Below are 13,688 nucleotides of genomic sequence, written 5' to 3'. Positions count from 1 at the left end.
CAGTCAGAGCAGGTCACGGTTTTTTCCAGCATGACTTCAATGTGTGTGGCTTCAGTTCTTCCAATGATTCTTTTATGTTTACGATGCATTTTACTATGTCAAATATCTTCCTGCATTCCATAACATTCATATCAGGATTACATTCCATATTATCCAATATGATTTTCAAGGTTCGTCTAATGTAATAAAGCTTAAAGGCCTGGATTATTCCTTGGTCCATAGGTTGAAGCAAAGCCATCGTGTTGGGAAGTAAAATTGTCACTTTTATATTTGTATGCATAGTTTCCTTTTCGCGAGGATGACCTGGTGCATTGTCCAAAACTAAAAGTGCTCTAAAGTCTAAACTCAGTTTTTTAAAATAAGTTTCACCTTCAGAAACAAAACCCTTACGGAACCAGTCATAAAAAATCCGCGAATAAAGAAATTTATAGTCGCGAATATGGGAATCGAGTCGCATTTTTTTCATCCGCGAAAATTGAAACTGCGAATGAAGGAAGCGCGAATAAGAAGCTTTCACTGTATTTCAATAGCCACAAAAACAAAAATACTATGTATATAAGACCGAACATTTCCTTAGCAACACATCGCAACATTTTGCATTTAGTGTCTTGTGTATATAGAGAGGGCAGGATTGGGGCGCATTTGGCGGTGATGAACCTGGGCCAGAATAAAGGAATTATGTTTTTCTGATGGGTTTTAGCGCTCTTTAAGACATGTCAAATACCTGTACTTGACGAAATTCGTTATTGCACTATATGGTAAACAGCAGCAAACATTTTTTTTTTCTAGTTTTATTTAAGCTTGCATTTCGATTTTCCTTTAGCTTTTCCAATCATTTCGTTATTTTTTGGGTATGCTTCCATTATTAATGACCTTAACAGAAGCGTGAACCAATTGTGAAGATAGCCCACCTTTTAGCAATTAAAAAATTGTGCTACTCACAGTGGACTAACTTCACGCCTGCTTAATTTTGGACTATTATTTAAGCCGTATTTCATTGGTTTCTTAGGTTGTGAATTTTTTGTTATTTCTATGCATATATCTATATGTGAACACAGTCCTTGAACTCGATGGGGTCACTGTTAAACAAAGTTCAGTATAGCAAGTTATTTCTCCATATTCATTACAGAGAAAATATAAATGTTTTTGATATATTGTCATAGCAATTTGTTGATATTGCCTAAAGAAAAGTGCCAAAATGTGGCTAACAGAAGGAAATGAAAAGTTACGTTACTAGATACTGCTTATTAAAGCAAACTATGCTGAAGAGCTTCATTCAAATGCTGAATTTTGAAGTTTTCAATATCTCAGGCAATAACAGGTAAGATTCCTGAAGACATCACGCTTTTCGATTTAAGCAAACGTACTTTTGAGCTTATTTCCGCTTGTTCTCGTTGTTTTTTCCGAATATGAGACTGATAATTGCTTTTCACTTAATTAAGACATCAATAGTATTGTTTTTGTAAAAAGCTTTACAGCCAACACAAAGTCTTTTCAACAGTAACGTCCACTTTCGGTTTACTGGCTTGTCTAATTAGTAAAACCGCAAACGAAGCACCAGCCGAATGCATTATATCAAATATAAATTGATCATTCAACGAGCACTTCATATTGGCAGAATCGTTGCCTTAAGGAAATTCCATACAGATACATACGTATGCCTAAATGGAGGCAAAAATGTTCCGACATTCTCAAAGTAAACCATATTCGGTTGGGCCGGGTTTTAAAACCCGCTGAGTCCATTTGGCATAAGAGGTTTACTTAGAGCAGGTAAGTCAAAAATCTATTTATACATATCTGTCTTTTTTCTTCTCTTTTGTCGTCTTATCGATGTTTGTGACTAAATGATAAAGGCAATATAAAATTGATTGTATGTCTACACGTTATTTTTGGCGATCTTTGGTGCGATTTTGCGAGGTTCTCTTATTTTTTGTACACTTTGTAAAAGATGTATTTTCGTTCCAAACGAAGCCATAATACTGCTGCTACTAATCGAGGCTGGCATTTGCACTAAAGGCTAACGCAAAAACTTAAAATGGGATTGCAAAGTAACATAAATCATGCTCAAGACATGGGACTTTATGAAAATTGATTAAATTTTTGTGCACAAAACTCTGCATGCTTCCTTACACTTCTAAGCAACTGATTGATTTATGAAGAAGTTGTTATCCATTGTTTGTAATCGTCAAATAACAACCAATTTTTCTTTTGATCGGTGTTTGGTTGGCCAAAGGTAAAGCAACTAGGGCATCAGCATTCTTGAAACAAGATTACGCAAAGTCTCCTTGGGAGTTTCCGATGCTGTTCTCCCTTTTCTTAGAGAGAAGAATTTAGCTCGAATTTTCGGCTATTGCATTCAAGCATACTTAAATTTGTATGTATCACAGATTTCGATCGGTACGCTCTTAAAATATCGGCACAAATTTCAACTTTTATTGAATGGTAAACAGATCTAACATAGAAATAAGCATCGGCAATACATATGCTATAAACTATACGTGTGCTTGATCTACATGCAAATCGAAATCGACTTATTTACATCAATCTGCTTACTTTTTGACCTTGTCACTACAATCTCAAAATACGTGCCCCGCACAGCGACTTTCGCCTGTTGTAAGTGTCCTTAATTAGCATATATAGTACTTAGCCACATGGTTGTGCCTACGGCTATACGTCGAATGTACCATTTTACGGAATACGACCTAAGGAAGGGAAACCGCTGTAAATTTTTCAGAAAAAAATCTTTTCTTTATTAGCTTAGTGAATGCTTTGAACATTCTAGAATGTGTGGAAAAAAATTAATTACTTGAAAAACCCTTTTGTTTTGGAGCTTTTACCCTGTGCTCCGAAAAGATTACCTATGTTGACTGGATTCAAGCTGTAGAGTTATAGTGTAATGTCTTATCCGTTGATATTTACTTTACCTGCTGGAATATATGTTTATAAGGTGTTTGTGTTTATTTAAAAGCATTTTCAAATAAGAATAAGCTAGCGTAGCTTTGTTCAGATAAGGGGCTGAAATAGATAAAAAAACGCGCCGGTATATATGCCAAGAAATTACAAATGTGAAATGGAAATTTTTATGTTAATTATGAACTTGGTTATTGAGTCATACAGTTGCTTGCCTTTTTCTCTATCATTTCGCAATATGTAAGATGTCAAACATGCAATCTTGTTTTGGTCTTGTCTTCGACATATGCAGCAATATACATATTTTTGACCATAAAATCTTCGAGGTAAGGAAATGAAGAAAAATATATGAATAAGGAAGAGCATTTTTACTGTTCTGGGACTGCCCGCTAGTAATTAATGTTAAAAATAATAAAATAAACATATGTTATAATAAAAAGTACATTTTTATAATACATTCCAAAACTTTAAACTAGTTTAAACAACAAGGTTTTGTAAAACGCCATCCAACATAACTCCAATAGTTTTTATTCTTTTCATTCGAATCTTTAAAATAACATTCTATAAAGAAGTAGGACATATACTTTTAATCAGTTAATTGAGAGCTATAAACAAAATACGCGCTTTTTTTGGTCAAAAATTGAACTTCTTTGTGCAAATTCTTGACAATCACGCAAAGATCAATATTTCTACGTAAGATACTTCTCTATATACAGGTTAGACATTTTTTTTTCTTTTCGCTTATTCGAATCAAATGTGTACCCGTTACATTAGATTACGCCAACTCCTTTAAATTGAAGATGGCCTGTAAGAATGCTACTACTACGCTGCCATTTTTTAATATTTTTGCATAATAATTTTTGATTATTACTAATAAATATGCCTAGCTATGTTCTATTACCTTTCCTTTCATCCAACCAAGAATTGTACAAAAATACTTTTTCGCAAAGTGTTACAATGCAACCTTCCCCCCTTAAATTGATAAATTCAGCTATAAACGCCACAATGTTAAAAAAATAGAGCATTTACGTTTTAGAGCTGGAGGAATGAGAATTTTTCCTAATGTTGCTACGTATGCCCTATAGGCAAATGTTACGTTGAAAATCTTTTTACTTATAACACGTGCAATTTGAGAGTTGCGTATGCTATTTTGTAACAAAAGCTTAAATAAGGCAAGGTAATTTTGGACGAGCAATAACAATATGTATATACAGATTCATATAAGAATGCTACTGTTTGCATTGCTGTTGAAATATATTTTCTCCACTTGTATTATACTTCATATTAAACAAAAAGAAAGCAGATAACTCAAACAACTCTGTTGAAATCAAATAAACTCGTTCCTTTGTTGTTGCGACCAAACAAGGTATATTAAATTTGGGAGCACAATAGTTAAAACTGGAAATCGGATATGTAATTTCCACGTCAGGATAAATTTAAAATTCACCTGCAAGCCTGTGCATTATCTATAAACAATCATTTATGAGATGCGAAATATGATTTAAAATACACGTTTCATGCGATATTATATATATCGAATGAGCGATTGCCTTCGTCATCCTGCAATCAAATATTACATACAAGAAATTTCTTCGATTTCAGTCGAGTGAAATTTTTTTCTTCTTCTTTCACTTGAAATGAAGTAAACCCTAATTTAAAACAATTTCTCTGAAGTTCTTTATATATGGAAAAGTGATTCATATTTGAGGTTATTTCAAACTGAACCAGTAACAATGAGACTAATACTGTTACATAATACAATAAATTATCCAATTACATGTGACTTACTTTATATACTACTCTTTTATAGAAGAGATAGAGTGAAAGAGAGAGAGACAGAGAGAGAGATAGAGAGAGAGAGAGAGAGAAGGAAAGAGAGAGAGCAAGAGACTCGAAGTCAGAACTAGAGAAAAAAAATGTGCGAGAGAGAGAGAGAGAAAGAGAAGATAACTTTAACACGTGCTGTTACCACTCATAGAGATAAGAGTTTCGCAACATGAAATGGCGCAAAAAAGGATAGAAAAACGGAAGTGTGTAAATGAAAATGAGCAAACAATGCCGACAAAACTGACAAATAACACATCATACTCATACAAATTTACACCTGCACACATATCCACCTAAATACAATGTCCTATTTGCTTTGCTTTAGAAATTAACGTAAATGGCGCGCAAATTGTAAAACACAGCTGAGTCTCGGCACATTGTTCGTGTGCAGTTCGGGCGATGCTACTAATAATCTTACAATTATTATTTTATATGCATGTATACATATATATGGAAAGGCACACATTGAAACACATGCCCACCTATATCCAAACAGAAAATATAAACCTTACTACTACTACAAGCTTACAAAAGAGAAACACAAGGATAATACAATGATAATATTAGCATTTCATGATGGTGTTATTACTGTCGTATTTGTTGTAAGCGTTGCTACCATTAGAGTTCTTGCTGTTGTTGTTCTGGATGTTGTTGTTATTGTAATTTATGCAAAATAAAAAGGCACACCATTTCAGTGGACACGAGCAGTTACAACTAAAACGTGTAACGTGTAACATCTCCAGTTTAACAGAAAGTGGATTAATAATAATTAATAAAAAAATTAAATTTTTATTTAATTAATAAAACATTTAATATATGAATTAAGATATGGCTGGTCCATTTCTTTCGCCTTTACCGGGAGATCTTTTAACGGAATACATGTTTGGTAGACGGCGTCAACGTCGTAATCGTACTACCTTTACCCCTCAGCAATTGCAAGAACTTGAAGCTTTGTTTCAAAAAACTCATTATCCTGATGTGTTTTTACGCGAAGAAGTTGCGTTAAGAATAAGTTTAAGTGAAGCTCGTGTCCAGGTGAATAAGAAAACATATCTTTCCACAGACTTATTAGCGATATGAGTGATACTTTTTTATATTTTTACTATTTAGGAAAATTTATACGAAACATATTTTGATGCGATTTTAGTCTTAAATATGTTCCAATAAAATGTTAAATTAATTGACAGTCAAGAAAGCGAACTTGATTTAAAAATAAATCTTGTTTTGATGTAGTAATCTTATAAAGTTTTTTGATTTTTTGCAATGGATTTGAAGTCTTTCTAGTTTATATTTGATCTACCAACCGATAAAAGCTGTTTTTATAGAATCAATTTATGACAGTTATTGCCGTTTCCTTATATTTTGCAGATTACTCATATTATCGTATACTACATTTATTTTATTTTGGTGAAAATTGTATTACTTGTAGGCGGAGAAGGCAAACCGACATCGCTTTTGTTTTCGGAATTAGTTTGTAAGTTATTGTTGGTTGTTGTAAGTTGTTTTAGGTTTCTAACTATTGTATTGTTTTCACAAGCTGACCATTTCTATTTCACGGTATCACTTTGATCAAGAAATAATAGCTTTTACTAAGTCTATGAGGGCAAACGAAATTTGTAGGCCCCCATTATATAGTGGTGGGCAAACTAGATCCACATATCATAACTTAGGTATTGAATTTCCCCTAAAGAATAGTCTTATTTTATAAAAAAATAAGTTATATATATTTTTTATGGCCAAAAGTAATAATCGATGCACTTACATTTGTACTTTCGCCTTTGATGGAATTGAATTTACCTTCCCTTTGGTATTATCTAGAAAGACGCATTAAGGACTCGTCAATAAACATATACTCTTGATTAATTGAAAATTTGAAATCGATGTAGTCATGCCATATTAATTATTCAACTAATTTAAATAATATATAATTTAAATAAAATAATAGCCACAAAAACAATGAAAAAATGCACGCGCCCAATTGCTTTCACGCTAGGCAAAAACCTGTAAGTTACAATTTTTAGCAGGTATCAATTTAATTATAACGTAATGTTCGATATAGTTAACAAAAACTTTTCAAATTCTACCCCAAAATATTAAAAATTTGATCCAAATAGATTCCAACCTCTATTCTATGTTATTTCAATGTTTCCGTAATTATGCAAATAAAATTTTCTTGTCCAATGTTGTTTGGAAGAGAAAATTTTTTTTTGCATAATTGCGGAAAAAAATGTTGTTTTGCTTCAAATTTTTATGATCAACAGCATCCATTGCGTTAAATTGTTTAGAACAATTACTACTGACTTTTCATCACTTTAAAACGGATAGCACGGCCTTATTCTATTAAAAAATTTTTATTAGATAACCTGATCTCAGGTATACACTTTATTTATGGAATGCATACCCATGCGCTTGTGGGTTTAAAGAATATTTTTGTTAGGCTTAACGTTTTTTAAACTATATAATATTTAGGAACACACGCACGCAGGCGCGCTCGCAACATCGATATGAATACATTTTTCTAATCTGATTTTCAGGATTACATTGATTGTTGGCAAATGTCTTGTCAGTTCGTCGCAAATTCATATATAAAAAATAAGCTGATATATAAATTTTCAATAACGTAGCCAATAGACAAAAAGGACACGGGTCAAAACATTTTACTGCTACTACCGGAAAATAAGTTAGGGCGAACGAACCTGGCTTAAACTATTATACTATCTATGATGCTGGATGAGGTAAAAAAAACTGAGCCTTTAGCTCATTCATTCAACATAAAGTAGTATACGCTATTATTCACCAACTGGTATAAATCTTGTTAAAAATGTTGTACATCCACATTTCGATATATAATTCAGTTTACTAAAAACGTGTGGACGCCACTATCGGTGTAGAAAGTCGAATTTACTCATATAACATAATAAAAATCTCGTTAAATTTTAAATTTTTGGTTTAATTGAAATGAGCCGATTACGTGTATTATTCAAGTACGTAATGTTCGCGAATAGTGACACCAAAATTACTTTCGTGATACTTTGTCCATAATATATTTTTGTATGGGATGAACTATTTAATAACCATACGAACGTTCTTTTCTTGAAATCGCAAAATCATCATTCACAGTCCCGCAGACGATCTTATCAATATTTTAAACTTTTAGGCTTAAAAACTAGTCTAACCTTCTCTTTTTCAGGTCTGGTTTCAAAATCGCCGTGCAAAATGGAGAAAGCAAGCTCGATTGCAATTATTACAAGATGCTTGGCGGATGAGATGCTTAAGTTTAGGCACGCCACCTGTTATAGGCCAAGGAGGTAACTATTTTTAACCAAACAAAAAAAGAAAAGAACAATTTCCGTAAGTACACATTAACACTCAGTTTTCATCTCTAAAACACCGACAGCACGTACATCAAGTGGTTCAGTACTAAATGCAACTACCGCAGCTTCTACACCCCCTACAACGATACAACAAAATGATATATCAATACCGGAAAATTTATCAAATTCTAATAGCAAAGACTCATTAAATGATAATAACAATCAAACAGCACAAAATTTTACTATGATGCATCCTGCTTTTCAACAACAGCAGCTGCAAGCGCAAAAATCTGGTACCACAGAAACTAAGACTAATAAAAACAATAGTGAAGATGAGGGAGATAAAACTTATACAGAATTGAAATTGTATAAAGAACATCAACAACTTCAACAGCAACACCAACAGCATCATTCACAAGTAACAGAAACTCTACACGGGCAGATGTCAACAGATCATCGTTTAATTGCAGCGCATTTGGAGCAAAACTCTGATGATGGTTCAGACAGTTCGGATTCAGAGGAGATCGATTTGACTTCCGGTTCTTGTTTGGATTTTTCAAATGCTGGTCGACAAGCACAACAAACTGTTGTTAACACTAGTAATCAACAGGAGTCACTAGCTATTGCTACTAATGGGGTGCACTAATCTTTACATTCTAATTTTTTTGGTATTAATCGAAATTTTTGTTAATAAATTTAATCTTCAGCAATAACTAACCGAATGATACGTCACATTTCGTATATATTTTAATACTGTTTTATTTGTATAAGTATTGTACTGAATACATAACAAATTCTGCAGTCATGTTCTTGTTGTAAATTCCATTATCAAAAATAGTTCAAACTTCTTCTTTTTGCATTTAAAGTAAATTGGGCTATTACTATTGAATCAATTGAGCAAATAGTTAAGTTAGAAACATTTGCTCCTTTATACCCGTTTCATGTCAGCAAAAATAAGGAAACAGATGTGTGACTATTTTGCTTTTAGCTTTTTGGGAATCAAGAAGAAGAAAAAACATGTGGACAGCAATCTATTTGCTCCCTAAAGAATATTTTTCTACCTTTCATGGCAACAGCGATGGGATAATTCGCGTTATGGCCGTCGTTTCTACTCTTCATTTCCGCAAATAAATAAGTCTCCTTGGTTTATCAATCGCGAACTCAGGCGTGACATTATTTGTCTTATTAACACGCTGATGCTCAATCACATGAGATGTAATGATCATCTATTCAAAATTAACATAATAATCAGCTCTTTATGCACCTGTGGAGCCTTACAATTTCTTGACGATATCCTGTTTGTCTGTTCGAATGTTACCACTTCTATTCGCTATTCCACACTTCGCCAAGTGAGTATATGTGGTCTTCGTGGCCGCAGCATTCTTGGCATTTTGCGTTTTCGCAATTTAACGGGTTACGTTGCAATCTTTTCCTTTTTTGAATCTTGTCATCAAGACATGAGAGTTTACAGTAAATTTATGAACCTACTCTCCTACTTTCCTATCTAGGCTTTTTTGCTCTCACACCCGTCAATTCCTTCATACAACTTTTTATACTCATATACAACATTACACATTACACATCGGAATTTACTCCTCACTCTTCTTTTCTATCCTACGTGGCGGACGAGTAATATGCATGTTTTAATACAAACTATAAAATAGTTTTAAAAAAAATTTAATCAAATAACCACTAAAATAAATAACTAACTACATACCAAATCTAACCCCAACTTTACTAAACAAAGAACTCTGTGTTCACATTGAGCCTTTTTTACACATCCCAGCGAATTTTTGGTTATTAATTTCCTGAAAACAAAAGAAGAAGAAGATATTTTTCTAATATATTTTATATAAAGCATTCAGTGTAACGATATGCTGCTAAAAATACCGGAGTATTTGTTTTGGATGTTCTTCTGGAATACTTTTACGGATGCTGCGAAGTATCCGGTGGTTTTGTGGCATGGCATGGGTGCGTACGTTAAAATATTCTTAAAAGTGCAGACAATTTTTAAATCACATGTAGGCGATACTTGTTGCTTTCCCTTTAGCGTGGGTAGCATTACAAATCTATTGAAAACCAAGCTGAATAACACGTACGTGAAATCGCTTGAGATCGGTGGTAATATTGTTACGGATTATGAGAGCGGCTTTTTTATACATCCCAATAAACAAGTGGAATATGTTTGCCAGGAATTAGCTAAAGATAAAAAACTTACCGGAGGTTATAATGCTATCGGGTTTAGCCAAGGGGGACAGTTTTTGTAAATGATCGTTATTGTTAGGAAAAAGAAGAGATATCTAATATATTTTTTCACTTCGATTTGTGATGCATTAGACGTGCTGTAGCCCAAAGATGTCCGAAACCAGCTATGAAGGTTCTTATTTCTTTAGGTGGTCAACATCAAGGTGTTTTTGGCTTACCAAAATGTCCCTCTTTGAAACTACACACTTGTGAATATATACGACGATTGCTAAATTATGCTGCTTATGAAGAGTGGACTCAACAATTTTCTGTTCAAGCCACTTATTGGCATGATCCCTTTCAAGAAGATAAGTACGAGGCTCATAGCACCTTCCTCGCTGACATTAACAATGAGGTATTTTCCAATGGTTTATATGCGGACAATCTAAAAAAACTGGATAAGTAAGTGTTTTAATAACATTTGAAGTAACCAACAAAACCTTTTATTTTACTTCATAGATTTGTTATGGTCAAATTTCTAAACGATACAATTGTTCAACCTTTAGAATCTCAGTGGTTCCAATTTTATAAAGCAAACCAAGACCGAGAAATATTGCCGCTGGAATCTAGTAAAGTTTACACCACGGTGAGTAAATACTGTATCATCCTTTTTTATATCCATCACCAAATGATGGAGATACATTTACTTTACCAAAATATTGTTAACCAGAGTGATGCTTCAGAAAAGTTAGTAATGCTACGCTACTTGTACAAAAGAAAAAAAAAATGGGCCACAGCCACCTAATATCATATATAATTGAAATTTTATGTTGTGCAAATCTTTTTCAAGATGGAGGTGATGGGTATAAAAGAGCCCAAATATATTTGGGTTGATTTCTCTTCATATTCATTTAATAACGAATTTCGACAATAGTTGGGCTTGGTTGGAATGGAAAAACAAAACAAATTGGTTTTTATAGAAACGGAAGGTGATCATTTACAATTCCGAAAGGAATGGTTTTTAAAGCATATAATACCGTTTTTGAGCGAAGAAGCAGATTGATCAATATTAAATTTAACTTCATGTTTTGTTTGGCAGTCGAAAGTGAAATCAGCAAAGTGCACATAAATAAAAGATGTTTAACAAATTTTATTAAACATTCAAAGTAACGATTTTTATTATATTTCTCAAATTCCGAAAACCGATAATATTTGCATCAAAATACATAGGTATGCAGTAAAGAGCTCCTTACAACGCCTTGTAATTTTAAACCGCAGCCGTGCTTTCAATAATGTTGACGATATCCTCTATAAAGTTGCATAACAAAGTGTAAGTTTGCATGAACAGTGAATCACGAAATGCTTTCAAGCGTCTTACGCGCTTCTCAATGACAAATGTTCGAACCAGTTTTTCATCGTGCATTGGTGGATACTGACGCTCTTCGAACTCTTCGTCACTGTCAATTTCTCCTAATGTAGCATAATATTTTGCAACTTCTTCATGGAATATAGGTAAAGTGGTTTTTACAAATGCCTCCTCCAAATTTAATGTCAGCTCTTCCCAATCATCAATGCCTGTACAGATGATACCGCGTACAAATACCAGTTTAGTGCGATCCTTCTCGGGATTTTCGACTATACGTTTTTCCAAGTCCATACATGGTCCTTTCATGGGCCCTAATATGCTAGCTAATTCATTTATGTATAAAGCACGTTGTTTAGGACTAGATATGAGGATGATGACATTTTTGAGAGTATCAATTTCCAAATTCCAGGGTTGTGAACGCGGTTTTTTGACCCGTCGATAAAGCTCCCTCAACAACTCAAGATCATGATAACGCTCACATTTGTACCCAGGATTGCGTTGTTCGAACAATTCCATTTCGTTAAGAACACGCTGATAGGGGCATGCCGCTTCAACAGGCCGTATTAGCGGAGTAGTTGAAGCTAAATTAGTGGTTAACTTGCGCATCATTGTCAAATTGGATTTTTCAATAACTTCCCTTTGAAGATCCAAAATTTTTTTCTCATATTCGGGTGGAACATTGCAAATACCCGATAATTTCATTACGATACCGTCCAATTTGCGGCAAAAAAATTGGGGTTCCACCTTCAAAATCCATTTAGATTTGACTATATCGACTCGTCGGGGCTGATAAAGAATATTGATTTCTCTCATTTCACTCGAATACAATCGAAACGGCCTTCGATCGAACAGAAATTCATTATCCAATGATTTCAGTAGCACTGAATTCTTCTCATAATACGAGCGATGTGTCCATTCGAAATTCAACACTTTTTTGCCAAGGTTTTTAATGGTAAGCACCTGTTTGACTTTTCTTTCAAACGGCTGAGATACAAAACTAACCTCGACACTAACATTTTTCGAACTACGCTTCTCACCCATTGCGAAGGTAAAGTCGTTTACCTTCATAGCATAGTCTACATTTTCAATTATATCAAGCCTACCACTAACGATTTCCAAAGCTTGTAAGCCGCCTTGCGTAGATTCACTGGAGATATTAACGATGTCAACGTGGCGCAGCACCTGTATATCCGAACTGCGTTTCATAACAGTAGATTTAATCAAACTTTCGCCAACAATTTGTAAATTCTCGATATCTGGATAGTATTCTATAACACGCTCTATATCTTCGCCGATTTCTTCAATTCTCTGCTCGAGGACTTTTGATTTTAACCACTTATATTCCTTTTCAGAGTCATAATATTTCGGTTTTCCCATCATTTCCGTTTTAACTACTTTTGGTATACCTGAAATCTCTACAACTGTACCCATATCCCGTTCAGCTCTTGGCAGGGTTTCTTGCACTTCGGGCACAAGTAAACAAGTTTCCATAGCGCACTTTTCTCTTAAAGTGCCTGGCTGCAAGTTCATTAATCTTATTGGTTCCATTCTTTGTGCGTAATCCATTAAACGTTGCACAGTATGTTTATCTCGCTCATCAACGGTACTTACGCGATTGTAGAGAATTTCGCTACGGCTTTTAGCAGTTTGTTTGCGTATTTTGTCGCCTAAACGTTCACGATCACGCAAAACATCTTTCCAGTACTTTAAACGTTTATCAAAACTATGCTCAGATGATTGCAATTTCTTGCTGGAGCATTCTGACGAAGATATGTCAATGTTACCTTTACGGTCATCAAATATTTTGTCGACGATTTCATTGATTAATCGCCGATTGTGATCCATTGAAATCGGGTGACTATACGACAACTCTGATGTTGGAGTGAATATATTCAACTCTGAACGATTGGAATCATTTAAAATGGTTGCACGACGCATCTTTGCTGATTTTTCTCGTAATCACAAAATGTAAAGTTTATACAAATATATATATTTATTTTCTTTGCTCAGTTACTCTAGGAGCTCTCTTCAAAATATAATACAAAAATATATTTCCAAAAATGAATTGAAAGTTTTCATAGTGTTGA

At 33.9% G+C, this 13,688-nt stretch overlaps 4 protein-coding genes across 6 annotated transcripts in view; 2 read left to right on the top strand and 2 right to left on the bottom strand.

Annotated features, from left to right (window-relative positions):
* The window catches only part of LOC119637683 (chitooligosaccharidolytic beta-N-acetylglucosaminidase), a 72,051-nt gene extending 64,121 nt beyond the window's left edge, over positions 1-7,930 (bottom strand). Inside the window, exon 1 of the mRNA XM_038033877.1 lies at positions 7,914-7,930. The gene's annotated coding sequence lies outside the window, so the exon portion shown is untranslated. The remainder of the gene's footprint in view (positions 1-7,913) is intronic.
* LOC119637671 (retinal homeobox protein Rx2) lies at positions 5,398-8,697 on the top strand. The gene is made up of 3 exons (XM_038033866.1): positions 5,398-5,772; positions 7,928-8,045; positions 8,135-8,697. The coding sequence occupies exons 1-3, from the start codon at positions 5,566-5,568 to the stop codon at positions 8,695-8,697; spliced, it is 888 nt and encodes a 295-aa protein (XP_037889794.1). The 5' UTR covers positions 5,398-5,565.
* A 1,189-nt stretch (positions 8,698-9,886) lies between these two features.
* The window catches only part of LOC119637686 (palmitoyl-protein thioesterase 1), a 9,591-nt gene continuing 5,789 nt past the window's right edge, over positions 9,887-13,688 (top strand). For 2 of the 3 annotated variants that reach the window (XM_038033889.1, XM_038033890.1), the window contains exons 1-4: positions 9,887-10,022; positions 10,077-10,314; positions 10,389-10,697; positions 10,755-10,881. In XM_038033889.1, the coding sequence (XP_037889817.1) occupies positions 9,926-10,022; positions 10,077-10,314; positions 10,389-10,697; positions 10,755-10,881 (771 nt within the window). In that variant the 5' untranslated portion in view covers positions 9,887-9,925. Of the gene's footprint in view, positions 10,023-10,076; positions 10,315-10,388; positions 10,698-10,754; positions 10,882-11,169; positions 11,383-13,688 lie in introns of those variants that run through there. The other variant, XM_038033888.1, reaches the window with a different exon arrangement.
* LOC119637682 lies at positions 11,503-13,629 on the bottom strand. The gene has a single exon (XM_038033875.1). The coding sequence runs from the start codon at positions 13,537-13,539 to the stop codon at positions 11,503-11,505; it is 2,037 nt and encodes a 678-aa protein (XP_037889803.1). The 5' UTR covers positions 13,540-13,629.

This window comes from Glossina fuscipes, unplaced genomic scaffold (genome assembly GCF_014805625.2).
Source record: "Glossina fuscipes isolate IAEA_lab_2018 unplaced genomic scaffold, Yale_Gfus_2 60, whole genome shotgun sequence".
Taxonomy (NCBI): Eukaryota; Metazoa; Arthropoda; class Insecta; order Diptera; family Glossinidae; genus Glossina; species Glossina fuscipes.
Note: the sequence above shows the minus strand (reverse complement) of the source record. Positions and strands in the feature narration are given on the sequence as shown.